This window comes from Manis pentadactyla, chromosome 12 (assembly GCF_030020395.1).
Source record: "Manis pentadactyla isolate mManPen7 chromosome 12, mManPen7.hap1, whole genome shotgun sequence".
In the NCBI taxonomy this organism is placed as follows: domain Eukaryota; kingdom Metazoa; phylum Chordata; class Mammalia; order Pholidota; family Manidae; genus Manis; species Manis pentadactyla.
Genome location: NC_080030.1, coordinates 12,833,024 through 12,859,988, shown reverse-complemented (window position 1 = coordinate 12,859,988; position 26,965 = coordinate 12,833,024). Strand labels below are relative to the sequence as shown.

Genomic DNA, 26,965 nt, shown 5'->3' with positions numbered 1-26,965 from the left:
GTGGGTGCTCTGAGGTGTGAAGCATGGAAAAATTGGGCTCAGAGAAAGGCCCCCAAAGGAAGGAGTGCACATCTTGGAGGTGCTTTGAGACCAAGTTCAACATTTTTTGAAAAGGAATTTCTTGGAATGTGTGGGGCAGCTGTGTGTCATTAAATGGGACAGTGCTAGACTGGTGCCTTGCAGCCCTGGGATCTGCTTGGGTTACGACATCTGCAGTGGTGTTGAAGACGTGAAGAGACACCCCGGGGCGTCTATTCAGTAGATTTTGGTGTCTGATCATAACCTGTAGGGGTCAGGAAGGAAGGTCCAGTTTCTGTTTGAACCGCCCTCCCCAGTGTTCCCAAGGTGTGCCAGCCTGTGGCTTAGAGCGCCCCGCTCTTCCTGAGCACTTTACGGGGAGAGGACCGAGGATGGAGGATAACCTGGCGGAGGTCAGGGCCCCCCTGCGTCATAGAGTTTGAGGGCTGGGGGTGCGGTGGGCTGGGGCACACGATGTCTGCAGGAGGGGCAGAGCTTTGAGAAGAAAGAGCAGTGTGGTGGCAATCCGTTCATCATTTATTACATTCTGCACAGGGATGACCCCAACCCCCAGGAACCATTAACCTCAGACACAACACCCAGACCACACTGTGCCTGGGGAGGCTATTTCTCAGGGATGAGGGGAGGGAGTTGCACAGGGGCTCCGCTGGGAGCATGTCCCGGGACCCTGCGTCGGCCGGCCAGCCCTGCAGCCTCGGATGCCTCCGCTGGGCACCCAGGGGGCGGTGGTCCCATGCAGCACTGCGCCGTCTCTGTGTCCATCCTGGGAAAGGCTGGCCATGGTGAGGACGGGCCCCAGCTCTTCCCGGACCGTTGTGGCCACGACTCTGTGGCTAATGGCACCCAGGCAGCAGTTGGCGTCACGGTGGGAGGCCACCTACTCAAAGGCGAAAACCCTCCACACGGTGGGGTGGCTCGCCTTTGTCCAGCGGGCCACGAGCAGAGGGTAGGACACAGCACGAAGGCGGCCAGGTTGGCAGGGGCTACGTACAGGCCCTTGAGGAGGCAGCGGCAGCGTGGGGAGATGCCGAAGTCAGCCGACAGAGGAGGTGCCAGAGCAGCTGCCCCAGCAGAGGCTCAGGATGAGCAGCGGGAGGAGGAGGAGCAGCAAGCAGACTGGGGTCCTGGGGCGCCAGGGGCCGCCTGCCCGAAGGGGAAGCAGCTCTCCTCCACATGCAGCCAGGACACCAGCAGGGCCGCGGGCCCGATGACAGCAGCTACAGGGCCACGCGGGTGATCAGAAGAGGCAGGTTATCCCGGGTTCCCCCCATTATCCTGCTTCCACCCCGTCCCCACTGCCCTCTGGGCTCCGGGCCCTGTGTGGAGGGTCCTGTCAATCACCAGCACCCGGGGGGTCCCTGTCACGGGAAGGCTCCTGAGCGTCACCTACTCACAGAGGAGGAGGCTGGGTCCCAGAGGGGGCGGGGAACCACCCTTCAGTCTGACAGGACTGGTCGGCCATGGAGCTGGGACCCCAGCCGCACCGGTCTTTAGGACGCCCCCACACCCAGCATGGCCCGAAGCTTCCCTGAGGCTGAGGAGCGAGCAGCCCACCCCCCTGCCAATCGCCCCAGCCCAGAAACTCACCTGGCCCTGGCCCAGGACGTTTAAACGTGGGACCTGAGGAACTGTAACAGTCCCTTTCTGCCGGCCCTCTGGCCTGGGGGCTCCAGCTGGCAGGACAGCGTGTAGCTGCAGGACACAGGGACACCTGTGAGCCCCTGGAGGCACATGTCAGGGGTCCCTTCCCCCAGAGCCCGCCGGCAGCTGCAGCCCACGCCTGACTCCGGCCGGCCTCACCTCTGCTCCTCGTCCAGGGGCTCCACAGCCTGGACAAAGGACATGAAGTGCTCGTCCCTCTCCAGGTCGTACACCGCGGCCATGTGCTTGTGCACCATGATCTCGTCCTGGAGGGTAGCGACCTGGGGCAGAGGAAGGACAGGATGCAGACAAGGGGGGGTGAGGAGTGGGGCACTGGATGGTGCTGGATCTTTGCTCACACGGGAACCCACTCTCAGGAAAGGTGGGGGACGGAGGGGTGGCCCGGTGCTGAGGTCCAGGCTCACTGGGGGCCCTCTCCTCCCTAAAGCTCACCATCCTGTCCCCCCGTGCCCCTCTGGGCTCACTCACGTCCTCATTATGCTCCAGGAGTTGCTCTTTAGGCAGGTCAGCGAGAAACAATCCGAGGTAGGGGACCATGCCCTGTGCCACCGGGGTGAGGAGGTGATGAGTCCCCGCCTGCCCCAGGGGAGCCCACAGAGCCTCCCCTGAACCCCACACCCTCAGCCTCCAGCTCCCTTGGACCACCCTGTGCTGCCTCCCCACCTCCCTTCTCCCAGCTCTCCCCTCCCGGGCCCTCCCAGGGCTGGCTTTTGGCCAATCCCAGGACCTGTGGGCCTTGCACCTGTCCTCCAACTTCCCCCTGTACCCAGCTGCTCTCGCCCTCCTTCTGGTCACACCAATGCTGGCAGCTCAGGACTGGTGGCACCAGGAGCAGGGTGCAGGGTCGCCCCCACCGCCCGTGACCCGCGGCACGCCTCTCTCACCTTCCTCTTCCTCTCCTTGGGTCCCATGCGGTCCCGCTGCCTTTCCTTCAATACGCAGTCCAGCTCCTGCAAGGTCCAGGACACTCGGGTGCTCATGCTCCCCTCCCACGCGGCCTCCCGCAACCAGACCGTGGTGGATGGATGGCTCGCCCGAGCCCCCTGGCACCTACGCTGTCCCCACCTCCAGCAGGCTCTCAGCCTAGAGCGACCCCAGCTCCAACACACACAAACTCATGGGGGTCCTTGGGCCACGGCCGCCGCCCTGAGAGGGTCAGGGGAGGTCCCTCTGCCTCCCAGGGTGCCCTGAGCACTCACTGTCACCCGGCTATCAGCACGGCTCCCCTCACATGACCAGGTGGGCTGGGCACAAAGCTGAAGCGCGTCTTGGGCTCCCTGGACCCTGCTCACCAGGGAGGCCCACACCCCAGGGTGACGGCAACCCTCCATGTCCACATGAGGAGCCCGAGGCCACAGAGGGGCAGTGACAAGCTCAGGGGTCCCAGGGGAGAAGCCGACCTTGCTCATCCACAGGCCCCACCCCTGCTGCCGACCCCAGGCCAGCTCCAGCCCTGACGGGGGCCTGTCCTCTGGGTCCTCACTGGATGCCAGGCCCCCAGTCAAGTGGAGCCAGGGAGGGAGATAGACGAGGCCCTTGGGGCCTGGGGGACCCTACTTTCACCATCAGCTTCCCCCTCTCACCCCGCACACCTGGAGTCCTCCCCAAAGTTGTGCCACAGCACGGTAGAAGACTTGCCCCGAGGACCCCTCCCTTCCAGACCTCCAGCCCCCATTTACCTTGAGGAGATGCTTCCTGGTAACCCACTTGACCTTCTTTGTCAGGTTTTTATACGTCCTGGTGCTCTTCCTAAGGGGAGGGGAGAGGAGTAGGGAGATACATGGCCAGCAGGTGGAGAGTCTTGGGGCCGACCCCTTTTCCTGGAGATCCTAGAAGGTCCACTAGCCTGCAGGAGGCTTTCCACCACGGCCCTGAGCCCTGGGGAATCTGTGGCCTGGGGAGAGGGCTCTATGTTTCCACCCAGGGCCTCCATTCCCAGTTCTCCCAGGGGCGAATCTGCTTTGGGCAAGGTCGCTGTCCTTGGGGCAGAGACCTCTTGCTGCAGAACATAAGCTCAAGATCTCCAATGGGCTTCAACCCACACCTGACATTGGAGGAAACTGATTCCTGCAGGGGTACTCCTGTCCTAACTCACAGGGGGCCCCAAGAGCCTGCCATCCCTGTCCTTAGGCTCTGCCGCCTCCCAGGAAGTCCCAGACATAGGGGTGTCCCTGTCCACTCAGGTACCCCGGTCCCAGAGACAGGACTACCCACCAGGAAACATGTTCCCAGGTCCTTTCCAGGCGACCTAAGGCACGACTCTGCAGGGCCAAGAGAATGGCATGGAGTGCCGCGAAATTCCTGAGGGCCAGACACTCCTGGGAGGGAAGACAGAGCTGAGAGCGTGGCCTGCTTCTCTGCTTCTATCCCCCCATGAACTCCTGTCCTTAAGGAGACGGACACCCAGGGAGCCCAGCACGCCTGGTACCTGCTGAGCAGCCCTCCTGGGTGGAGGACTGTAGCTCAACCCAAGGAAGGGGCCAGGGATGGCTGTCCCACCCCTGGGGCCTGCGAGTCCAGGTCCACACATCCCTGGCAGGAGGGGCCCAGGGACGGTGCAGGGCAGACCGTAGGAACCCATCCTGAGAGCTGGCCAAGGAGGGGAGCAGGTACCAGGATGCCAAGATGGACCCAGGGGGCTGTCCCATGACTCACCTTGGCAACCCGGATCCAGAATTCCACCACTCGGGCCCTATCCTGGGCTGTCATGCTTGGCATCCTGAGGCAGGTGGTGGTGACCAACTCAACCAAGGTGTCAAATTCCCTCAGGACCCTATGCATGGTGGGGGCCAGGTGCTCAATGTCTCCCGTCTGTGACTTCTTCTGTAGGTAGGCCTTGCATTCAGAATAGTTTATCCTGCTGTACAGCGTCTGTGGATCAGAAGGGAGGGAGGGTCATCCAGCTGTGCCCCTGGTGCCCCCGTGCCCAGGCAGGGTCACCGGTCAGACCTGGAGCCCAGGCAGGTGGGGACGTGCTGTGAGCCTCGTGGCCGTCCAGGCCTCGGACACCGTCCAAGGAGGCGCCGAGGACTGGATGCACAGTACCCCGCAGTCGTGGGGAGCGGAGGGGCTCTGCTCGTAGGCACCCTCACTCACCTCCTCCCTGCCGCCCAAGGCAGCTCACGCTTGCCCATCCTGGGGCATCTGCCTCCCATTCTGCCACCCCGTGGGTCCCGCTGCCCACTCAGGTGCAGTTTCACCCTAAACAACTCCACCCAGGGCCTTTGTTGGTGTCTGTGTCTCCCACGCAGTCAGATCCATGGCAGCGGCCTCTGAAGTGCAGAGGCCATGGAAGCCTGCCAGGCCAATGGCCCGAGGACCTAAGGCCCTGGCAGCACCTCCCTGAGCACCCCTCCCAGCCCACCAGGCCCTGCCCCCTTTCCCTCCGCTCCAAATCATTGGTCTGCAAGGACCCCTAAGTGCCAGCCCTACTGTCCCCCTGTAGTCAGTGAGGGCTTGGGGGTGAGGAGAGTCTCTCGTGGCACATGGTGAGTCCGGGGGGAAGTTGGAACGTGGGCCGAGATCACAGGAGTCCACGTCAGGGGCAGGAGGTCGGCGGCAGACCGTGACACAGGGCAGGCCCACCCCCGACCCTGAGAGCCCGCTCCGCTCACCGCAAAGGCCAGGGTCAGCTGCTCGGCCACCAGGCGGGAGGGAAACACCAGGATGGTCCACTCCTCCTTTCTTGTCACATCCCAGGTGCTCGCAGCACAGGGGTGGGCAGGCTCCGGGCCCGGGTATGGCTCTACTAGGACCGGTGCCATTCCTGCAGATGCCATGGGCCCCGAGCCCGACGGCTCATGGGGCTCCAGCTCCGGGACAAGGTCCATGTCTGAGGTCACTGCTTGGACATCCTCCAGCTCTGCAGGGGCTGAAGCAGGTGACACCGGCCGTAGCTTCGGCACACGGGTCTCATAGGGCCTCTGGACGAGCTTTATCCGCGGAGTCGGCCTTCGCCGTCTCTGTGGGGCCAGCTGCCTCTGCCGTGGGTCTGGAGCAGGACACAGAGAAAGGGTCACCCCGGGGCTGATTCCCCGCACCTTACAATGACAGAAGAGCCCACACTGCCTTGAAGGGAACCCCAGTCCGGGAAGCCCACCCTAGACGGTCCCCTGGCCGCAGCCCCTCACCTTCCAGCTCTGAAACCGTGGGCCCCAGTTGTTCGTCCTGCCAGGTAACGTGCCTAGCCCGTCCCATCCTGCGACTGGGGTAAGGCCTGGGGGTGGCAGAGTGAGAAGCCTGGTCTTTCCAGCCGCACTGCCCTCCGGGTCCACCCTTGTGTGGGCCTGGCCGCTGTGCACTCCCCTGCCTGTCCCGGCACCTGCCCCTCCCCCTTCCTGACCCTGCGTGTCTGTCCTGGGACCCCATCCTCTCCCATCCTCCCGAATAGGAAGTCTCCAGTCGTCAGCCCCCCCATGGGAATCCAAAGATGAGTGACCTGCTGGGCTCTGCTGTGGGCTCATGGGGCTCCAGCTCAGGGCCTGCCAGCGGGGCTGAGGCCACTGCAGGGGCCGAGGCAGGCGACACCGGCCGTCGCTCCAGCACAGGGGTCTCAGGGAGCTCCTGGACGGGCTCTAGCCACGAAGCTGGCCCTCCCTGTGTCTCTGGAGCCAGCTGCATCTGCCGTGGGTCTGGAGCGGGACACAGAGAAAGGGTCACCCCGGGGCTGATTGCCCGTGCCTTACAATGACAGAAGAGCCCTCACTGCCTTGAAGGAAAACCCCAGTCCGGGAAGCCCACCCTAGACGGTCCCCTGGCTGCAGCCCCTCACCTTCCAGCACTGCCACCGTGGGCCCCAGGTGCTCCTCCTGGACCAAGCGGTGGAGGACTTGGCCCTCACAGGTGGGTATGCACTCACTGGTATAGATGAAGCGGAGCACCTCCTCTAAATCCCAGAAACGAAGGCGACTAGCCTGTCCCATCTTGGGGCTGGGGGAAAGCCGGAGGGTGGCAGAGTGAGAAGCCTGGTCTTTCCAGCCACACTGCCCTCCGGGTCCACCCTTGTGTGGGCCTGGCCGCTGTGCACTCCCCTGTCTGTCCAGGCACCTGTCCCTCCCTCCCCCTTCCTGAACCTGCGTGTCTGTCCTGGGACCCCATCCTCTCCCATCCTCCCGAACAGGAAGTCCCCAGTCGTCAGTTCGCCCATGGGAATCCGAAGATGAGTGACCTGTTGGGCTCTGCTGTGGGCTCATGGGGCTCCCGCTCGGGGCCTGGCTCTGAGGCTGAGGCCACTGCTGGGACATCCTCCAGCTCTGCAGGGGCTGAGGCAGGTGTCACCGGCCGTATCTCCAGAACAGGGGTCTCAGGGAGCTCCTGGATGGGCTCTAGCCACGAAGCTGGCCCTCCCCGTGTCTCTGGAGCCAGCTGCCTCTGCCGTGGGTCTGGAGCGGGACACAGAGAAAGGGTCACCCCGGGGCTGATTCCCCGCGCCTTACAATGACAGAAGAGCCCTCAGTGCCTTGAAGGGAACCCCAGTCCGGGAAGCCCACCCTAGACGGTCCCCTGGCTGCAGCCCCTCACCTTCCAGCACCGCCACCGTGGGCCCCAGGTGCTCCTCCTGGACCAAGTGGTGGAGGACTTGGCCCTTCTCGGGGAATGAACGCCGTCCGCCATTGATCACGTGGACCTCCCTCCCTTGCTTCTCGATATAGTGGTTTAACTTTATTTCCACGGGGCTGGAGTACGGCCTGGGGGTGGCAGAGTGAGAAGCCTGGTCTTTCCAGCCGCACTGCCCTCCCGGCCCACCCTTGTGTGGGCCTGGCCGCTGTGCACTCCCCTGCCTGTCCAGGCACCTGCCCCTCCCCCTGCCTGACCCTGCGTGTCTGTCCTGGGACCCCATCCTCTCCCATCCTCCCGAATAGGAAGTCCCAAGTCATCAGTCCGCCCATGGGAATCTGAAGATGGATGACCGCTGGGCTCTGCTGGGTTCCTCCTGCCCCAAGCCCCAAACTCCTCCTTCCCCCATTCTGTGAGACGGGCAGCGCTCCCTCTGGACCCAGTGAACGATTGCGCATCCTGTGTCCAGGAGAAATACCCCCATTTACGGAAGCAGGACACGATGGCATCGTCCGTGTCGCTCCCTGGCTGTGACCTGCGGATGACGCCTGAAGTGACTACCCTACTCGGCCCGGGACAGGGTTCCAGTACTGTGTCTGCTTCCTTCACTCAGTTATGCTAAGTGTCCCCAAAGGGTCTGCACAAAGTGGGTGCTGCATACCTATTGTTGCTGAAGGAAGTCCTTCCCGAACCTTCCCAGGTACCCCTCTGCTGCCCCCAGAGGTCCCTCATGTGGCCACGGCGAGGACAAGGACCGGGCCCAGCCACAGGGAATCGCGAGCCTCCGTTCCAAAGGCTGCTTTCCATGTGCTTTTCCAAATGAGCCAGGCTCCAGGCCACTGACGGGTGAGGCCAAAGGCTTTTCATCGGGTACAGAGAAGTAAGCCCCGAAGTGGCCCAGCTTGGCTGGCAGTCCTCTACAGTGCCGGGCGCCAGCGGAGCCCCTCTAAGGCTCCTCCCGTGTTCCCCATGGGCACCCTAACAGGCTGATCGCCAGCCACCCTGCCCGTCAGAGGAGCACGCTGAGGCTCAGACACGTGGGGACACGCAAGACCCACCGCGGGCTGTGGGCAGAGGCCCGACTGTGCCGAGGAGGGGGTGGGTGCTCACCGGGGGAGCCGCTGGTCCGTGGTCGGCTGGTCAGCGTCCTCGGGAGTGCTCCGGCTGGTGTTTGGAGCTCGTTCCTCCCATGCTGTGCGCCTTGTCTGCATACACACGTCCATCTGGGGAACCCTGCTCATGTTGAGCTCACTCCGAAAGAGAGTTAGCTCAGCTTCTCGCTGAGAGGGGCAGCAGGGATATAGTCAGTGGGAAACCCAGGAACCACCAGGACGAGGGAGGTTTGTGGCTCACCTGAGAGCCCCCAGCCCCCTGGGGTGCGAGCAAGGAGAGGCACGGGGTGCCCCCGGGAACAACGTTCCAGGCCCTCTGGAGTGGTCCTGTTGGCCACTCTCGAGGGAGGGCCCTGGCCGGTTGCCAGGTGTGGAACGGGGTCCTGGGGTGTAGACAGCCTGCCCCAGGTCCAGGGAGATGGAGTAGGTGAATCCATCCACCAGCTCCTCTACGCTCCCTAGGGTGGAGCTCTGCAAAGCCAGCACCTGGTAGCTGGGGAGGAGGCACCCGGGGATGCCTGGACCTCCCCGCAGGGGGCAATGTGGGCCCCAAACTTGACCGGAGATAAGGCCCACAGGGCCATCTGCGTAGACATCCAGTCCCTCAGGGAAGAGGAGGACACCCCTGGGCTCAGGATTAACATGTGGGTGGAAATACCTGGTCCCAACACTCACCTCCATGTCCTGAATGATGAGACCAGAGCTGTGACACTGACTGCCCCACCAGGGGGCCACCACCTCACAACATGCTCCCACCCTAGAACGGACCCCCTCCTCCCCACGCCCACCGCAGACACATTAGGGGCCACGGGGAAGGTCAGCCGGGGATGGGTCACACAGTGACCTGGCCCTGGAGTGGCCCGCTCTGGGCTGCACTGTGTTACCTCGGACTCCCCCCGGAGACACGGACAGAAGCATTGAAAGAGGTCACTGAGCCAGTGCCCACAGGAAGCAGGACTCTCACTCTCAGATTCCCCCCTGTCTTCCTCGCCTTCAGAAGGCTCCACACAACAAGACCACATGTTGCTCTGTCGAGCACCTCCGGTCAAGTGAGCAGGACTGGGGTCTGCGACCAGGAGCTGGGTTCCGTCCGGGTCACAATTCAGGTTCTACTGGGCGTGTCATCAGAGACATCACTTCTTCAAGGGCCCCTCCCTGCATTCAGACACGCCCACGTGCCCCTCTGGGCTGCTGACTGCCCCCCCTCCTGGCCCTTGCCATGCAAGAGTACACACATCTCCACCAGAGCCCTCCCCACGCTCTCTGGCAATGTCACCGGGGTCCCAGCTCTGAGGAGACAAGAGCTGAGCTCAGGCCTCTTTTTCTCACCAGTTCCCTGTCCTGCTGAGGCCACGGCACCTCCCAGGAGCTGCCCAACATCCCAACCTGCACAGGGAGGGTCACGCCAGATATTCCTCCCTAAGGACATCCCCAGGGATACATGGATGACACCTCCAGCTCCTGGCGGCTGGTGTCACGTGTGTGTGTCGCACGGACTCAGAGACGGAAGAATGCCAACCAGGCTTGGCATGGAGCGTGGACCACCACGCAGGTCAGGCCGGGGTCCGGGCCTTGTGATCTTGGGCAGGTCCGTCTCACGCTAGGCCGTTTTCAGGTGTGCACCTTGAAGGGGTGGCAATGAGAGGAGATCCAGGTGTTGCCCTCTACTGCCTTCCACCTTCCAGAGGTCCAGGTTGCTCTCAAACTAGGTGCTTTTCAGACCAATCAGTAAATGGCTCAAAGTAGCCCACTGGAAATGAGGTCTCTGCTGCCTCTGAAATCCGAGGTGGTCCACCAGGCCGCTGTGCATTTTGTGTATGTGGGTGGGAAGAGGGGCCGGATACAGCACCTTATTCATCACCTTACAAGGGAGAGCTTAGCATGCCCACATGATAGACTTGTAGAAACTTCTCTAAGACGAAAGAAAGGCCCCTGAATTTTTGTTGGATTTATTTCCCACCTTTTGACACGTGACTGTTTTATCAATATGCTTGATAGGTCAGTCCAGGTGGGTCACACTTGTGGCCTGGCCCTGGAGTGGCCCGCTCTGGGCTGCCCTGTGTTACCTCGGGGCTCCTCGGGTGACACAGGAGTTGTACTTCCTGATCACTGCGTCCAATCAGCATAATACCATCAATGTGATGGGCCAGTGTGATGTCTTCTGGAAGGAAAAGGAGACGAAGGTTCCTTCTGACTAAGTGCCAACCTAAGTCTGGAGGTCTGATATGCCTCTGAGATAGTTTTCTCTCCTTGCCGGCTGAAAGCTAACTGCCCTGCTGGTCTTTACTCACAGGAAGAGAACAAAGAGCATTTTCCTGACCAATACTTACACACTGGCAGCTTGGGGATCAAGTGATGAAGCCCCATGTGCAGCAGTAACGGCAATCTGAGCCACTCTGATTACGGTGACCATCATGCACTGGCATCTCCAAGATTCATCTGTTTTCCGAGTAGGCCAAATGAGTGACTTCAACAAGGGTATGTGGAGATCACCACCCCGACATCTTCCAAGTCCTTGGTGGCGACACCGGTTTCTGTACTCTCTCCTGGAAGGCGTTACTGCTTTCAGTGTGTACTTTAGATGGAATCCTAGAGGCTTGTGCTCGAGCTACCATACAGCACGAATTCCTTGCCGGCACAGTCCCCTGTGGCTAGCGAGGAGGAAGGCAGGAGCTCTGCGTTCCTCCAGGGCAGCTCGGCCTTGGGCCCTGACACCGAGGGAGCGGCAGTGCGGGCACTTGGTCGGGGGACCGCTCCTGGTACCGAAACCCAGTCCTTGTCCCTGAGGTCAAATCACAAAAGACAGTGACAAGGTTTTGAGGAAAGGAAAGAATAGTTTATTGATTTGCTAGCAAACGAGGGAGCGGCAGGCTCCTGCCTTGCAGAACCACCGTCCTCCGGACACACAAGCGGTCAGGGCTTTTCGAGGGGAAATCGTGGGAGAGGGGCTGGGGTGCAGACACATGAAGCAGCAGCTTGCAAGGGTCCAAGCAGACATTCCTGCGCCGATTCACTAGCTTTGTGTTTTTCTTTTCTGCTCCTCCTCAGTCCCCTGGGACAGGATGCTTTTTTGAGTCCCCTGTTTAGTGAACTTTACTGGCCTTAATTGTCTCTCATCCCGCTCATATCTATTTTTCTGCCTAACACTCCCAAGACTGACCAGCCTCTCGGTAAACATCCCATAGACATGCAAACAGGCACTTCAGGTCTACAATGGGTGACACCCAGGCAAGGATCCTGGCTGTAATTTCCATTTTCTCCACACCATCCTGGTCCTTTTAACAAAAAGAGAGAGGTCCTGGTTCAGCCCTGAGTAAACATAGCTACTTGACTGGTGGTGGGAGGAAGAATTTCTTCAGTTCCTCGAGGTTCCCTTAGCTGGTCTAAGAAACAAATTGACATGAGACAGATTAACAGGAGAAAAAGTAACAAAATTTAATTAAGTACATAAAGGGAAGCCATAGACGCGTGTTCCACAGACAGGGTGTGGAATTGCAATATTTCCAGAATCTCTTGACCTGGCTTTAGTGCTTCTCCGTATCAACAGGTGTTTCCAAGGGGTGGAGAGAAGTAGTCCGTCTCCACGTCAGTGGGTAATTACGTGGGCGAGGGAGGGTTTATCTGGACCAGAGAGCTTGGTGGGAGTATTGGCTCTCTTCTACTGCAGCAGGAGAGAGAGATGCAGGGCGACTGCTGGTAGGCAATAAATGACCTTTAAACATTATTTCTCCCTTTGCCTGATTTCGCTTTCAAAGGTATTTTGCCCTGGGATCTCCCCTCCCTGGAGTTACACAGGGAGAACCCAGGGCCCATCACCTGTCACCCCCTGGGTCCCTGCCCCTCACCCCAGGGCCCATCACCCCTCACCCCAGGACCCATCATCCCTCACCCCCACGGCCCCACCCCTCACCCCCAGGACCCATCATCCCTCATCCCCGGGGCCCCACCCCTCACCCCCGGGGCCCATCATCCCTCATCCCCGGGGCCCCACCCCTCACCCCAGGGCCCCCGCCCCTCACCCCTGGGTCCCCTCCCCTCATCCCCAGGGCCCCCACCACTCTTGGGCCTTTGAGCCAAAGGGATGCACTAAGCCCACAAGCAGGAGGTGGAAGGATCTTCAAACACTGGCTGTGGTTCAGCCCAGGAAGCACCCGCCGCGGGGCCGTGGCAACGCAGGGGTCACTCAGTATGTGGTCCGCCAGCTCCACCCCACCAGGGTGCATGCATCTGCTGGGATCCATGAATTCTTTGTCCTGAAGGCTGCATTGTATTAATTCCTGTAGCTTTAGGATAAGCCTTGGTGCCCAGTCTGTCCTTTAGCTCATGCTCCTCTTAATGTTATTGGCAGTTACGTTTCCATATGACCGTCAGCTAGGTTGTCATTTCCCGTTAAAGACCCTAAGGGTCTCAGTGGTAGGGCCTTGGATTTCTAGGCTGATTTGGGAAGGAGTTCCACCGTGACAACGTTGAGCCGTCCAGTCCACAGGGAGCATGTCCGGCTCTCCTGCCCAGGTGTTCACTGCTGTCCTCTGCTGATGCCCTCCACAGAGATCTCAGCATATTTATTCTGCTTACCCTGAGCAACCCCAGGCTCTGTCCTGGGCAGACGTTGATGCGCACCGCCACTGTGCTCGACACCCACCGTGCTGGAGACGGGCGGGGGGCCCTCGGCTCACCTCGCAGCAACTGTGAACAGTGCCAGCGACCTGTCAGTCTCCAGTAGACAAGCTACATGCAAAACAGGCAGATTTGGTCACACCTGCGTGGTGCTAAAGGAAGGACCAGCCCTTGGGGCTCTGACACCGAATGCGTGAGGTCGTTGGCACACCCACCCAGCCTCCTGATCTCAGGGTGCAAAGGGCGCGTCCTATGGTCCGACCCGGTTCTGGCGCTGTCTACGCGAACTCAGCGCAAAGGTGAAGGGCACAGCCCCATACCCCTATCCCCACGTGCCAGTCTCAGCTCCTGGGTTCCCAGGTCACTCACAATTGCCCAGCTTGGCTGGAAACTCAGGATTCCGTGATCCCCACCCCTGGTTCAAAAATTTGCTAGATTGACTCGCAGACTCAAGAAGGCTCTTGACTTAACGATCACCGGGTTTCAGAGAGGATGCGACCCAGGAGCAGCCAGACGAACGAGGTGGGCAGGGTGAGCTGAGGGGTGGGGGGCTCCTGTGCCTTCTCCCGCACCGCCCTCCAGGAACCTCCAAGCGCCTACCGCCCCGCAGCTCCCAGGCCTCCGAGTTAAAGGTTTTTATGGAAGTTCTGTCCTGTAGGCACGATGGGTTAAGTTCTGGCCACTGGTGATTAGCTCAGAATCAGACCCTCTCCCCTCCTGGGGAGAAAGTTCCAACCTCTAGTCACACGGCCCCGCTCCTCTGGCGCCAGCCGCCAGCCCACGACCCGTTTGGTGTGTGGTGTTGCTTTGCACACAGCATCGGGTAAGGCGTGTGCCTGACATGCAGACTGAGGGTCCCGACCTTGCGGCTCTAATCTTGGGGTCACAGAAACGCTTCGTTCTCTTCTCCCCAAAACACGGCAGGTTCAGCTACAGAGGCAGACTCCCTTCTCTTGGACCTTTCCCTTTGGGGAGTCCCTGGCCCATGGGCTCCAGGCCTGCCCTCCCCACAGAACATGGGGTCCATGGGGCCAAGGGGCCCAGCGGGCCTGAAGCTCATAGCCTAGTCTAGACAGTGGATCAAACTGCTGGGACCCAAATCCCTGCCCGATGGCTGGGTGCCCATTTCCAAGGCCTGTGCAGTCCCCTGTGACTGTCCTCACCACATGGCAGGTGTGTGCCCAAAGCCCAAGGTGGCTGGAGGTCCGCACACCTGTGTGAGACCCCACAGTGCAGGTGGAGGTGGGGGGTGGGGGGCGGAGGGAGGACGCCTCCACCTGGGTCCTGGCCCCCAGCCTTGGGGATGGCTCCTTTCCACCAGGAGTTCCCTGGCATGACCTGGGCTTTGTTCACATCCCCACCTCCAAGCCCCAGCCCACAGGTGCCCTGGCCGACCCTGGGGCTCCCACACCTCCGGGGCAGAGGCTCCCCGGAATGTGACCTTGCCCTTCAGTGCCCCCTGGCTGATACAGAAATGACCAATAGGCACAGTTTCACCCCAAATGCTGGCCTGGAGTCCTCTGCACAAGTCAGAGTGGGCCAAGGGCTCAGTGGCCACCTGCCTTCTCCAGGGTCCCAGTCAGTGTCAGGACATCTGATGGTGACATAAAAAAACAGAGAGGCTGGCAAGCCATTCTGGGCACCTGTGGTTGGTGGCAAAGGCTGGCCGGCCCCACACCGCCTCAGCCGGGAGCTGGGAGGGGCACCATGGCACTGACCGGCAGCACCGCAGCTCAGGGGACCACGCGTCCCGGACTTGGTGCACAGGTGGGGAAGGGCAGCCACCGGCCCTGGAGCATCCAGGTGCCAACATGCAGACGCCCAGAGTCTGTGGGGCCAAGGGGTTGGAGGCTCCTCACGGAGGGAAGGCAAGCGGCTCCCGGTCAGGGTGCAGCCCAGGGACACAGCCCATGGCTGCCAGGGGCTCAGTTCTCATGACAGCGGGAGATGGTGTGTAGCCCCACGGGGTGCAGACAATGGCGTCTTCCTGCAGGCCTGGCTGAGAGGCTGCGGTCCCATCACACTGGGCCTGCGGGCTCAGGTAGCCTGGTCCCCACTCACCCTGTGGCTCCCTGGGGCCCAGCACTCTTTCTTCCCGGCTACTTATGCCCCCAGCTTGCTGGGTGGGGACCTTCCCCATGGACCTCATCCGCTCTACCATCCGCTCCGTGGAGCCTGTCAGGGCAGCTCCCCCTGGGGGCTGGGGAGCCCTGGTCCCTCAGGTGCCATGGGTGTCCACCCCCCACACCCACACACGGTACGGGAGGTGCCAAAGGGAAAGTCCCAGCCAGGCTCGGGGACCCCAACATACCACTCTGAACAAAGCCCAGGCCCCCGCCTGGCGGGCTCACAGGCCCGCAGAGCCCACGGGGCTGGTGCATGGAGCCTGGAGCCGTGAGCTGGGACATGGCCGAGTGACCCTACAGTGGCAAATGAGGTGCCCAACACTGCCCGTCCCCCTCTCCGGGGCCCACGCCTGGCCTCTGTGTCTGTGCAGGGCCCTTCCTCGTCCCCTACCTTTTCGCCTTGGCCCTCAAGGGGATCCCCCTCTTCCACATTGAGCTTGCCTTCGGCCAGCGCCTGCGGAGGGCCAGCATCGGGGTGTGGACAGCCATCTCACCCTACCTGGGTGGAGTTGGTATACAGGTCCCTGGAGCCCTGCGCACAGCTGCTCAGGCCTGGAGGGGGAGTTGCTGGGGTTGCAGGTCCGGGGGTGGTGTCTGCCTGCTTGTCTCATCGGCACACATTTGGTGGTTTTGAGCCTGTAGACCTACGGGGTGCCTGACGCAGACGTGCAGGGAGACCCACGCGGCAGCATCCCAGTGGGAGCTGACCTGGCCACACTCTGAGGAGGCCTCTCCCAGGAGGGCAAGGACGTGGGAGCAGGGTACTGCGTGGGGTACACTTGGCATAGGAGGGGTGGCAAGGGGCCCAGCCCAATGGAGCAGCCAGATGTCCTGAACTGCCCTGGGCCTGTGCACACGTGGCGCATTGGGGGAGTCCCTGATGAGAGCAGACCTGCCCCCCCGCGCGCACACACACACACCCCGTGCCCTTGAGGTGAAGGCTGAAGTACAGGGGTCCGTGTGCCACCGTTGGGCCTGTGACATGACGCCTCCCCTCCAGGCGGGTCCACTGTGGTCCAGAAGCCCCACCTGAAACACGCTGGAAGCCCCGGGGAGAGAAGGGCTGTGCCCAGCCAGGAAGGGCCCAGTGGGCTCGCCCTGTGGATGCAGGCTGGAGGGGCGGGCGGCGGGAGCCCCCGGGGCGCCCTGGGGGGCGGGAATGGTGCCTGTGCATGGGACGGCCTGCAGGTGGGCAGGTGCTGAGCAGGAGCTGTGGCTGGACTGCAGGGCTGGGCTGCCTCACCACATCCTTCCAAATCAGCCTGTCCTACAACATGGTCCTGAGTTGGGTGCCGTGGTAATTCCTCAGCAACTCCCAGAACCCCATGTCCTAGAGCTCCTGCCTGCTGGACCTCACCCACACAGGTAAGACCAGGGCATCGCCGGGCACCGGAGCCCCTGAGGGCTCCCCAGAGAGCACACCTGAAACCCACTCTGCACCCACTGCAGGCGCAGGGGCCCGCGGGGACCCCGCTGTCCACAGCACAGCACCAGGGCCCTCACCCCCATGAGGGGAGCAGGTGGGATTGCCACCTCACCGCACGGGGTCTTTGGGCCCAGACCCCAGCTGAGGGCTCGATCTGGGGACATCTTTGCGATGTGGAAGTCGTCAGCTCGGCAGTTCACTGGTGGAGCGGTGTCAGCCCAGTTTCCCTCCTGCCTTGGGCTGGTCCCAGCTAGTGTTGGCACATTCTGAACGAGAAAGCCCTGCGTGCTTGGATGGCGAGGCCCCATGGGCCATGGCCGGACACCCTGGGCAGCAGGGGCACTGGATCCCCAGCTGTGCCCAGTGCTCTGGCAGCCCCAGTGCAGGTTACCTGCAGCCTGCACTTCCTGCTGGAGGTTGGTGGGGCTCCGGTCCCGCATGAACTGCGTAGCCAGCCCCTGACAGGCCCCTCTGGTCCCAGGGCTTGTGGTCCTGTGCCAGGGCAGCAGTACCATGAGCTACTTCTGGGACCGGCAGGCTCTGAACGTCACGGCCGACATCAGCGACAGCGGCTCCGTCCCACGGCGGCTGCTGGGCCACTTGGCCGCCTGCTGGGCGATCGTGTATCTGTGCGTCATCAGAGGCATCCAGTCCACTGGGAAGGTGAGAGCCTGCAGGCATGCCTGCTCCCCAGCTCCCACCAGCTCCGAGGGACCCCTCCCCATCCTCAGTGCTGGTCTTGGTCAAAGGCTCTGCTGGGGCAGCATAAGCATGAGGTTGGGTGAGTCTCTTAAAGTCACAAATGACCTTTATTTATCCTGGTGATATTCTGCTCTGACTCAAGTGTCAAAACCGCCTTTCCAGCCTTCTTTGCATCAACAAACATCGTAGATCTTTTCCACTTAACCTGTTTGGGTCTCTGTGTTTAAAGTATGTTTCTTTTAGACAGCATAGCATAGGGTCTTGCTTTTTTATCCAATTTAACCATTCCTGCCTTTTGTTTGGGTGTTTAGACCATTTACATTGAATGTGATGTTGCATTGTTTAAGTCTGTCAGCTTGTGTTTGTTTTCTGTTTGTTCCATTTGCTCTTTCCTGGTTCTCTGTTTCTGAATGTTTTTAACGATCCCACCGTATGTCCTCTGCGCACTTGTACCCCGCTCCCCCAGCTCTGGTGTCACATGTTTCACTTGCAATGAATGGGTCATAGGCAGCAAGCCCACTGGTAACATTTTGGTTTTAAACAGTTGATTATCTTTCAGAGACTTACGTAATGAGACAAAGACATCGATAGTTACGCATGGGGTTTCCACACAAAGAGGATCAAGGAAGCCTGAGCTGCATCTCACACACGTGCCCTGGCATGGGGGCTCCCCACCCTGTCTTCTCTCTGGGCATGGATGAGTCCACTGTTAAGTGTCTATGCTGGGAAATGACTGCGACACGCTTCTGTGCCTCCCAGACCCCGGCTCCCCATCCAGGGCGACGGAGCTGTTGGGAAGTCCTAAGTGTGCACACGGGCCCCTCGGTTTTCTCAGTTGGCGTGTGAGAGTTAACAGTTATGCTCAGGTTAGGCTCTTCACACTGGGGACGATTTACTGCATTAGACCAAAGCCAACTTTAGGCCCAGAGTGCCAGCCAGCAGTTCCAAATAATCCGTTATGAAGGCCCAGTAAACCATCAGGGTCACTGATGGTTTGGCCACACGGCCTCCGACCGGGCCCCGGGCTCCACAGCCACCCCCTCCTCCCCCAGTGCGCTCAGCACCCCTGCACGCCACACACACTGGTTCCCCGTGTCTGCCGGGATGGCTGACGCGCTGAGGCAGGAGCCCAGCAGCCCAAGGCCGCACAGCTCAGACGCCTGGACATCCCAGGTGATGACCAGTGGCTTGGCTGAGGTTCATGCCCCAGAGGACAAGCAGGGACCGCTGGGCCACCCCACGTGCTTACCAGTGGTAGTACTTAAAGCGTGGCCGCCAGTTGGGTGCATGCAGCAGGGTCTACATTATGCAGGCCAGGTTCACAAACATGTAGCACGTGAGGAAAAACCTGAGGGCATCAGGCACAGCATGGCGGGGGGGCGGGGGGCGGGCAGGCCCAGGCTCCAGTATGCCGGGTCCCCTGCCCTCCATGTCCCAGGAAGCACCCTCCCTCTTGGCCACGTCACCATCCCATGGATGACCGTGTCCCACACCTGGCCCCGTGTCCATCCCTGTGTGCCCTTACAGGCCAACCCACAGAGCAGGTGCCTCACATCCCCCATCTCCTGCCGCACCCGTGGCCACACACGGAGAGGATGGGGGCCACGCTGTCCAGGGAGGCGATGAGAATGCCAGCCTTGCAGATGAGGGCTGTGAGTAGCAGGGCCCACGTGGGCTCCCCGTTGGCCTTTCCATGGCGAAACTCGTGCAGGAGAAGGGCAGGGAGCTGGTGGCCGCAGTGCAGGAGCCTCAGGAGCACCCTGCATTCAGGGGACGAGCCCACTGGGTGGGCCGACCCAGGGGCATCTCAGAGACGCGGCACCAGCAGAAATGCATAGCCTCACATGTCAGGATTGCCTCGCCGCGCCCGGGACACCCAGAACTCGTGGGGGTAGGTGAAGGCCAGGTACCATTAGACCCCGGGCCCCTGCACAGAGCGCTGGCCGGGGGTCTCCTGGCATCCTGAGGCCAGCCCCAACACGGAGGCACAGGGTCCCTTCGCACACCCGCGGGGGCATTCCTGGGTGGACCCCACAGTAAGGCCTGGGCCCTGAACCCACAGCCACACAATGTGGCAGAACCTCCCGGAAGGCTGCACCCAGCCTCTAGGGACACCGTGCTCCCTGCTGCCCAGTGGTACAGAGGGACGACCACATGAGGACACGGGAGAAGGTGGCTGTCCACACGCCCAGGAGAGAATCTGTAAGATCAAGGCCTAGAAAATGCACTCAGCGGCCAGTGCAGCTTGTGATCTCTGCACACACATTAGAAGCTCCCACCGTAACCAAGGGATTGGGCAAGAGTCTGCAAAGGCCCTGAAACCACAGGGTGCACGGGAGGCTGCAGGCGCCCCCGATTCGTTACAAAGGGGAGGCATCCGGCACCGGGGCCCTCCACGCTCAGCGGAGGTCAGGCATCAACTCCACAGCCAGGCACATAAACTCCGTGCCCTTCTACAAGACATCCAGCGGGTCCTACAAGCTCTCCAACTGAAGACAGCAAGGGGGGAACGTTCTAGTGCTTGGGTCTAGAAAGCCTTCTCTGCAAAGGGAGGCTGTCCTGCCATAACCACTGAGCCGCATCCCAATAAAACTTTATTGACGGCAGGTGGCCACCCCAGGCCACAGGCAGCCCAGTGGCTGGGCTCCCCAAAGCACAGCCGACACAATTCTCTCCCAGCCCAGGACCGCCAAGGGGGAGGTGGTGGCTCTTCCTCCAGCCCACTCCAGCTGGGGGAGCCCATCCCAGCCCTGCCTCACCACCTGCTGAAGCCCCCTCCCCAAAAAGGCCGTTCTCTGGAGGCCCCGAGCTGCCTGCGAAGCCGGCAATCCATGGATCAGGTCTCTCTGTTGCTCAGCCGAGCCTGAGCAACTGCACACCCACAGTCTCCCTCCAGGGTCTGAAGAAAGTTCTGGTTACACACCAGCACCTTGAACACCTCTGAAACTGATGCCCGGTTTCTTGTTTGCAGAGTCAAAGAATGAACTTAGTGTTAGGCTGGAGGAAGGAGAAACAAGGGCATGCAAACAGAAGAGAGAGATGCCATAGGGGGAGAACAGACCAGACCCCAAGGTCCGTGCCTTATATGGGAAGGGGACAGCTCTTCCTGAATTCCATCCTTCTGATGTGCCAACAAGACCCGGATGTCAGCCTCCTCCCTCTTGGAAGGAAAGAAAGTTTCTAGTTGTCTAGTATGTCACCTTTATCCAATCATACCTCTCCACGCCCCCTAGGATAGCTTGCCCACTCCTCCCCTCCTAATCCCTTATAAGCCCCCACCTCCCTGGTTGGGTGTGACTTCCCCAGCCTGTAATACCCAGACCACAGAACATCACCTGGGAGTTGCATTCAAATAAACTACCTGGCCCTTTGTTGCCTCTCTTCGCCTGCTTATTTCGGCTAAAATTTATCTTACACTTTCCTTGCCCCTTCCAGCCTCTGGGGCTCCAGGAATCTCTCAGCTTGTGACCTCATCCCTCCAAAGTCTGCCTTACTTCTCATGCTTTCTCTTATTTGCATCTTCTCTTCTGTATCTTAATCTTACCTGGATGGATTTAGGGCCCACCCAGGTAATCCATAACAATATCATCTCAAGATCCCAAACTTCATTAGTTCTGCAAAGGCAATCTTTTTTAAACAAGGTCACATTCCCAGGATCCATGTAGGCATATCTTTTGTGTGGGTGGCAATTCAAACCATTACATGGCTCATTCAAACCATTACATAGAACTCAGTTCAGTCTGGTTAAGATGAAGATTTCTGTGGTCCCAGGAAGTGGAGAAGCGAGTCAGGCCAGGAAGGTCAGCCAGAAAGGGTGTTTACCAAGCCAGTTACCATCATGGTCAACTGGGGTTCCTGCTGGGGAATTCTGGATACTGGTGTACTAGATATGCTTCAGAGTTATCCCACCCCATGAGCAAGGTATTTATACACCATCTGCTGTCCTGTCGAGTCCTTGGATAAGGAGTGACTCCTGGGAAATTATTTTTCTATGCGTGTGGGCAGAGAAGACTTCTGCCATCAGAGAAATCCCTCAGGCAAAGGATGCAGATACAAGAATTCAAAGCTGGACAAGATGCACTATTTCATTTCTCCATTCTGCCTTCCTGGGATGCAGTTGCAATGGCTGCAAGAGCAGGAGCCATTTTTTGGCCGTGAGTGTGGGAGACCCAGGCTAAGGATAGTAAAAGCAAAAAAGTGGAAGGATCCTGAGTACTTGAGGGCCAATCTTAAACTGCTTAGCTCCAGAACCCATGTTTCATGAGAAAAGAAAAAAACCTTTTGGATTAAGCCATTGTAGTCTGGTTTTTGCTATATGCATCCAATTGCAATTTTGAACTGATGTAGAAGAAATTTGCTATCAACATACCTGATGGTCTCAATGGGACATTGCTGAAGAGTATTATATGAAAAGGCAATATTCTTCTAAGGTCATGCTCACTGATTGGACTTTTTACAATGAGATGATGGAAATGTTCTCTGCGCTGTCGACTATGGTAGTCACCAACCACATGTGGCTTATTGACTACTTGATGTAGCTAGAATGACTAACTGAATTTTTTAAACACTGATTTGTTGTTTATTATTTTAGATTTCTATAGTCATATGTGGCCAATTGCTGCTACATTGGATTGGATGGCACCATTCTAAGGGATACATTCTTTGGGACAATGGCAACATTTTAGTAGTGTTAGGAGTGGGAAGGGATTAGAGATTCCTAATTCTGTAGAATTAGAGATTCACTCTAATCTCTTTGATGGACTAGGTGGTTGTGCCCTGTCCCAGAGTGTAGGGCTCATTTCTTCATTTGACCTCATGTCTATGATTGAAGTGAAACTGAGGGTTTCCTTGAGGGCATGGGTGTGATTGACTCAGACCCCAAAGCTGCTGTCCCTGTATGACCCCTTCAGGGGTCACATTTAACTTAGAGAAGTTGATGATAAAGTCCAGACTTATACATGACTCAGGAAAAGTGGCTCCTTGTTTTGGAGATAGTGAAAAAAGTCAGAATTTCTATTTGGCTAGGTCCTTGGGTCCCTAAGTGGCTGACTGAGATTTTGGGAGCTCAAATCCATGTGCACTCAAGGGTGAAAAAAGTCAGTTCCTTTAGGGAGACTGAAAAATGGGTGCTCCTTCCACAGGCACAAATAAGTGTTTTTGTAAAAGAAGACACTGTAGTTTAACTGGCGAGTAAATTTATTACTAAACTACATCCCAACACACAAAAAAAGTTATCTAAATTTTCCAGATACTTTGGATTTATGCCTTTAAACTTTCTGTTTCACTCTTACTCTCTGATCTACATCCCCAGGCTTATCAATAAAGCATTAAAAGTCCTGTACAGTATCATTGTTCTTTGTGCTCTGCATGCATTTTTCCTTAATAGACAGTGGCCCAATGAGAACCTATTATTTCTGTTAACCTTATTTTATAGGTCAGGGTACAGGCCCAGAGAGCTTAAGCAACTCAGCAAAGTCACACAGGAAGGAGGGACACAGTTGGTCTTCAACCCATATATTTTGGCCTCTATTGCCTCTGAGTCATTCTGGCTTTATTTATTCTTGGGTCAGTTAGACGTGGTCCCCAGGCTTTACTATGCAAATGACTCACCAGCTTTTTTATGACAGGACATATTGTGAGAAACACATTCACTGGTCCAAACTCAGTAAGTGGACACGGAGACAAAGAGAACAGTGGAGTAAGGCTTTGATGATGCTCTTGCAGGATCAGGTGTCTGGTGAGCAGGCGCCCCTGAGGCCGTTGGTGTCAAGTAATTTATTCCCTAGTACACGAGTCCTTCCCCTGGTTCCTCATTGGCTGAGTACTACAGGGTTCACGTTCATTCTTGGACATCGCCTAAGCCAGTTATATCCCCGTTGGGCCTTCTCTTGCATTTGTCTTAATTTCATTGGTAGGTTTAAAAAAACTCAAACAGGTATACCCAGGCCCTTACCAATTCCCCCCTCATCCCCAATCTCAGCCTGAGCAGCTTCCTGGCAGATTTTCCACCACGTGGCCCTTTGTTAATACCTTATTGTTAAAATGTGTAAACCTCCTGGTGGGAATAAATCACATTTAGGTTTTATGCTTTTTCTAACACATATTACATAGATTCTAAAATGCATCATGAACAATGTTTCCAGTTAGGAATGGCATTCAGCCCCAAGTAACAGAAATCTGGACCAAAGGAGTGGCTTAAACACATTAATGCTTTATTTGTCCTCACATCACAGGTCTAGAGTCAACAAAAACCTACCTTTTAATGAAGTATAACCTATAGATGAAAAAAGGGCCATATTAAAACCTCAATGGATTTTCACTTATTGAATATTCTCTCACCAGAACCCAGACCAAGAAACAGAACATGTCCAGACCTGAGAACCTTCCTTTGTGCTTAATTCCAGTCCCTATCCTCACCCCCAACATAATTGCGATCTAGAATTCTAGTAGTATAGATAACATTTTTTGCCACTTCTGAATTTTACATAAATAGAGTCATACAACATGTATTTGTGTGTGTTTTTGGCTTCTTTTGTTTAACATCATGTTTGTGAACCTATTTTTTTTTTCATTAGGAAAATGCATGTTTTCCTAGGAGCTCCACCTAACAGATTCAGCCTACATCTGTTGGGACAAAGTAGTGTCACACCTCCCCAAAGACATCTGTGTCCTAGTCCTTGGAACCTGTGACTGTATCAGGCTACATGAAAAACAGGAATTAAAGCTGTAGGTGGAATTAAGGTTGCTAATCATCTGATTTTAAAACAGAGATTATCCTGGATCGGTGAGCCCAGTGTAATTACAAGGATGCTTAAATGTGGAAGAAGGACGCAGAAATAAGCGTTGGAGTGAGCTGATACAAAAAAGATGCAATTAGCCATTGCTGGCTTCCAATAGGAGAGGGGCCGTGAGCCCCTAGAAGCTGGAAAAAGCAAGAAAATGGGTTACTCCTTAGACTCTCTAGAGAGGAACCCAGCCCTACAGACATCTTCATTTCATCCCATTGAGATGTATTTGAGCTTCTAATCTCCAAAACTGTAAGATGAAATATTTGAGTTCTTTTAAGCCGCTGTGTGTGATAATCGGTTAATGCAACTGTAACAAACCAAGACGCATGATCGCCCCTGCACTGATGTTTTGATCTGGGTGTATTGCCACCCCTGTCAAATCTTCATTCCGCCGTTAGGGAAAAACAGAATGAATATTGGGATGGCAACTTAGACATGTTTTCCACAAACAATAACTGGGCAGAGAGTTTTGAAAATGAAGAATAAAGAGGGGAGATTTTACTACCTCTTTATTTAAAATGTGTAGGAAAGCTGTGTTTATTAAACATTGTGAAATTGGCTTAAATATAAATAAATATATGAATGCAGTAGAATAGTAATCAATAAATTCAGTAAAAGAAGAAGTTCTGCTATTATGAAAAGGGCATCAAATCCACAAGGAAATAAATGATGTTTTGAAGTGAATGATGCTGAGGCAATGAGTTATTCCTAAATTTCTATCCTAATGCCAATGACCATAATAAAATGAAGTCCAAGAAATGATATAGGAGACTCCTAGAAGAAAGTATAGATCAACCCTCTGAGCATAAATCTAGATGGAATAAAAATAAAGGGATAGAACTGAGAACATAATCGATATATTCGAGTATGTTAAAGACCTGTAGATAAAACCATAAATAAAATAAAATACAAGTATATATAGCTAGGGAAAATATCTAGAACACATTGGGTATTACAAAGCATAAAATGTAGACATATGAAAGGTTCTTAAAAACCCACTAGAATAAAAATACCCAAGATGTTAAATGATCAAAGGATATAAACAGAAATTTAGAAATAAGAAATATAAGTAAACATATCAGCATGAAAATGTGCTCACCCCTGTAATAATCCAAGGAAAGTAAATTAAAACATTAAAGACACCTTACCAAATCTTACTCTAGAGTTTGACTTATTGCTGATGCTGCAGCCTCCAGAGACAAAACATTGCGTGCTGCACTGGGGAGCTGACTTCCGGAAATGAGCATTTTTATATTTGAGGACTCCTCCTTCCTTAGAGGTTGAACTATTATTTTAAGAAGCAATATAACATGATGCCTTAGAGTTGTCTGGTTTAGATGGTTCCAGGTTTCAGCCTCTTTGCCACATCTGTGACCTTGATTTACTTACCTAAATACGGTAAGTTCTTACTTCCTCATTTGTTACAAGGAGGAAATGATGCTAATCACATAAAAATGTTATTGGAATATCACATGAGAAGATGTGTCTAAATGCTTAAACAGTGGTGGCACATACTGGGTGCTGTTACTCTTTTTTTATCAATATCAATAACTGAATCTCCCTTCCAGCTCAAAAGCTTTTATTAAATTAATGCACTTGCATTTTTCTAGGACTGATTCTGTCTTTTTCCACGCGCCCATCTATTTCTCATGCCACTCAACAAATATTCACTGAGTATAAACTCCTTCCTAAGAAATATATTAGGCACTGCAGTTTCAAAGATGTATAAGATACAGTTCTGAAATTCAAGGACTCCATATGGTGGATGAGTAGAGAAATTCATGAAGTTGGATATGACCGAAAGAAACATGAACCAGATTTTTTTAAAGTGGCAAATCTTTGAGTTGATTTCATTCACATAACCTCAGAAAACCTACCTGAATATGAGTTTGAAACATTTCCAAAATAGGTGCATATCCTATCACTTCAAGGATATGTAGGGGACGGCCTACGGCCGAGGCTGAGTCCCACTATGGCTGAACACCGCCCTTCCACTGTAGCTGACCAATGCCCTAAGATGGTGCCCGCTTCCTGGGCGCCACCGTTCCTGGTTTGGTGGCATTAGCATAAGGAAGTTGCTCCTATAGGCTTGCCCCATGCTTCCGCGCTCGTGCTCAACTCATGCAGAAGGCATGCTAACAATCAGCTTAAAGGTCACGCATGATCTTGATCACCATAGGCCAGCCTCCTTTATATAAGGTGTAAGCAGGAAAGAGAAGCACTCTCACTCTCTCTCTCTCTCACTCTCTCTGTCTCTCTCTCTCCTCTCATTCTTCCTCTCACTCGCTCCCTCCAGCTGTTGCTTCTTCTCACTCACCTTCTCCCGACCTTCCGAGCAACAATAAAGAACTGAAGTGAACCAGGTCTGTGTACGTATCGCTGTTGTCACCGCCACAAGGAGTGAACGCGATATCTGGTGCCGAAACCCGGGAATTTTTCTCCAGCCACCCAGAGGAGAAACTGACGGATGCGGACGCCATAGAGCTTCTTACCCTGAAGCAGTACCTGTGGACCCCATTCGGAAGGATTGCTCGGGAAGGCGCCTCAGAGGAGAAGGGTGAGTGGACCAACGAGCAAAGCGAAAGTAGAAGTAGGAAAGGAGATAGCAAGCGGCTGTGGTGGGGATTTGTTTTGTCTGTCCGTCATAGTGTTCTTTGTTGTACTGTTTTGTTTTGTCAAAAATGTTATGAAAAGTTAGGGCGCCAGTGAAAGTTCGCGGGATAGCGACAAAGCAAGGAAAGTTCGCAGGATAGCGACAAAGCAAGGAAAGTTCGCAGTATAGCGACGAATGTAAATTAGTGATAAGCCATAAGGGAAGGAGAGGAGGTTCTTGAAAGAAGAAAGAGCCTCTGACACGGGGGGGGGGGGGGTCCTCTGATGAGGAAGAGGACCAAGAATTATCAGGAAAAGAGTTAGAGGCTAGGGCTGCTCAGAGAG

General features: G+C 56.4%; 2 protein-coding genes and 1 long non-coding RNA gene across 5 annotated transcripts in view; 2 read left to right on the top strand and 1 right to left on the bottom strand.

Annotated features, from left to right (window-relative positions):
- LOC130680059 (nascent polypeptide-associated complex subunit alpha, muscle-specific form-like) overlaps positions 1-26,965 on the top strand; it is a 76,046-nt gene that overhangs the window by 14,805 nt on the left and 34,276 nt on the right. The gene's annotated exons all lie outside the window — the stretch shown is intronic.
- The window catches only part of LOC130680058 (nascent polypeptide-associated complex subunit alpha, muscle-specific form-like), a 76,052-nt gene continuing 49,624 nt past the window's right edge, over positions 538-26,965 (bottom strand). The window contains exons 2-16 of one of the 2 annotated variants that reach the window (XM_057490067.1): positions 8,368-8,537; positions 7,222-7,388; positions 6,869-7,082; positions 6,473-6,630; positions 6,140-6,332; positions 5,832-5,917; positions 5,316-5,692; positions 4,357-4,572; positions 3,916-4,019; positions 3,381-3,450; positions 2,586-2,651; positions 2,170-2,241; positions 1,840-1,961; positions 1,627-1,731; positions 1,120-1,256 (exon numbers count right to left, since the gene is read on the bottom strand). In XM_057490067.1, the coding sequence (XP_057346050.1) occupies positions 1,647-1,731; positions 1,840-1,961; positions 2,170-2,241; positions 2,586-2,651; positions 3,381-3,450; positions 3,916-4,019; positions 4,357-4,572; positions 5,316-5,692; positions 5,832-5,917; positions 6,140-6,332; positions 6,473-6,630; positions 6,869-7,082; positions 7,222-7,388; positions 8,368-8,537 (2,100 nt within the window). In that variant the 3' untranslated portion in view covers positions 1,120-1,256; positions 1,627-1,646. Of the gene's footprint in view, positions 1,257-1,626; positions 1,732-1,839; positions 2,242-2,585; positions 2,652-3,380; positions 3,451-3,915; positions 4,020-4,356; positions 4,573-5,315; positions 5,693-5,831; positions 5,918-6,139; positions 6,333-6,472; positions 6,631-6,868; positions 7,083-7,221; positions 7,389-8,367; positions 8,538-26,965 lie in introns of both variants that reach the window. The other variant, XM_057490066.1, reaches the window with a different exon arrangement.
- On the top strand, positions 7,395-12,093 carry LOC130680064 (uncharacterized). Its single transcript, XR_008993074.1, has 4 exons — positions 7,395-7,844; positions 7,958-8,103; positions 9,702-9,921; positions 10,663-12,093. It is a non-coding gene; the product is annotated as an uncharacterized LOC130680064 (long non-coding RNA).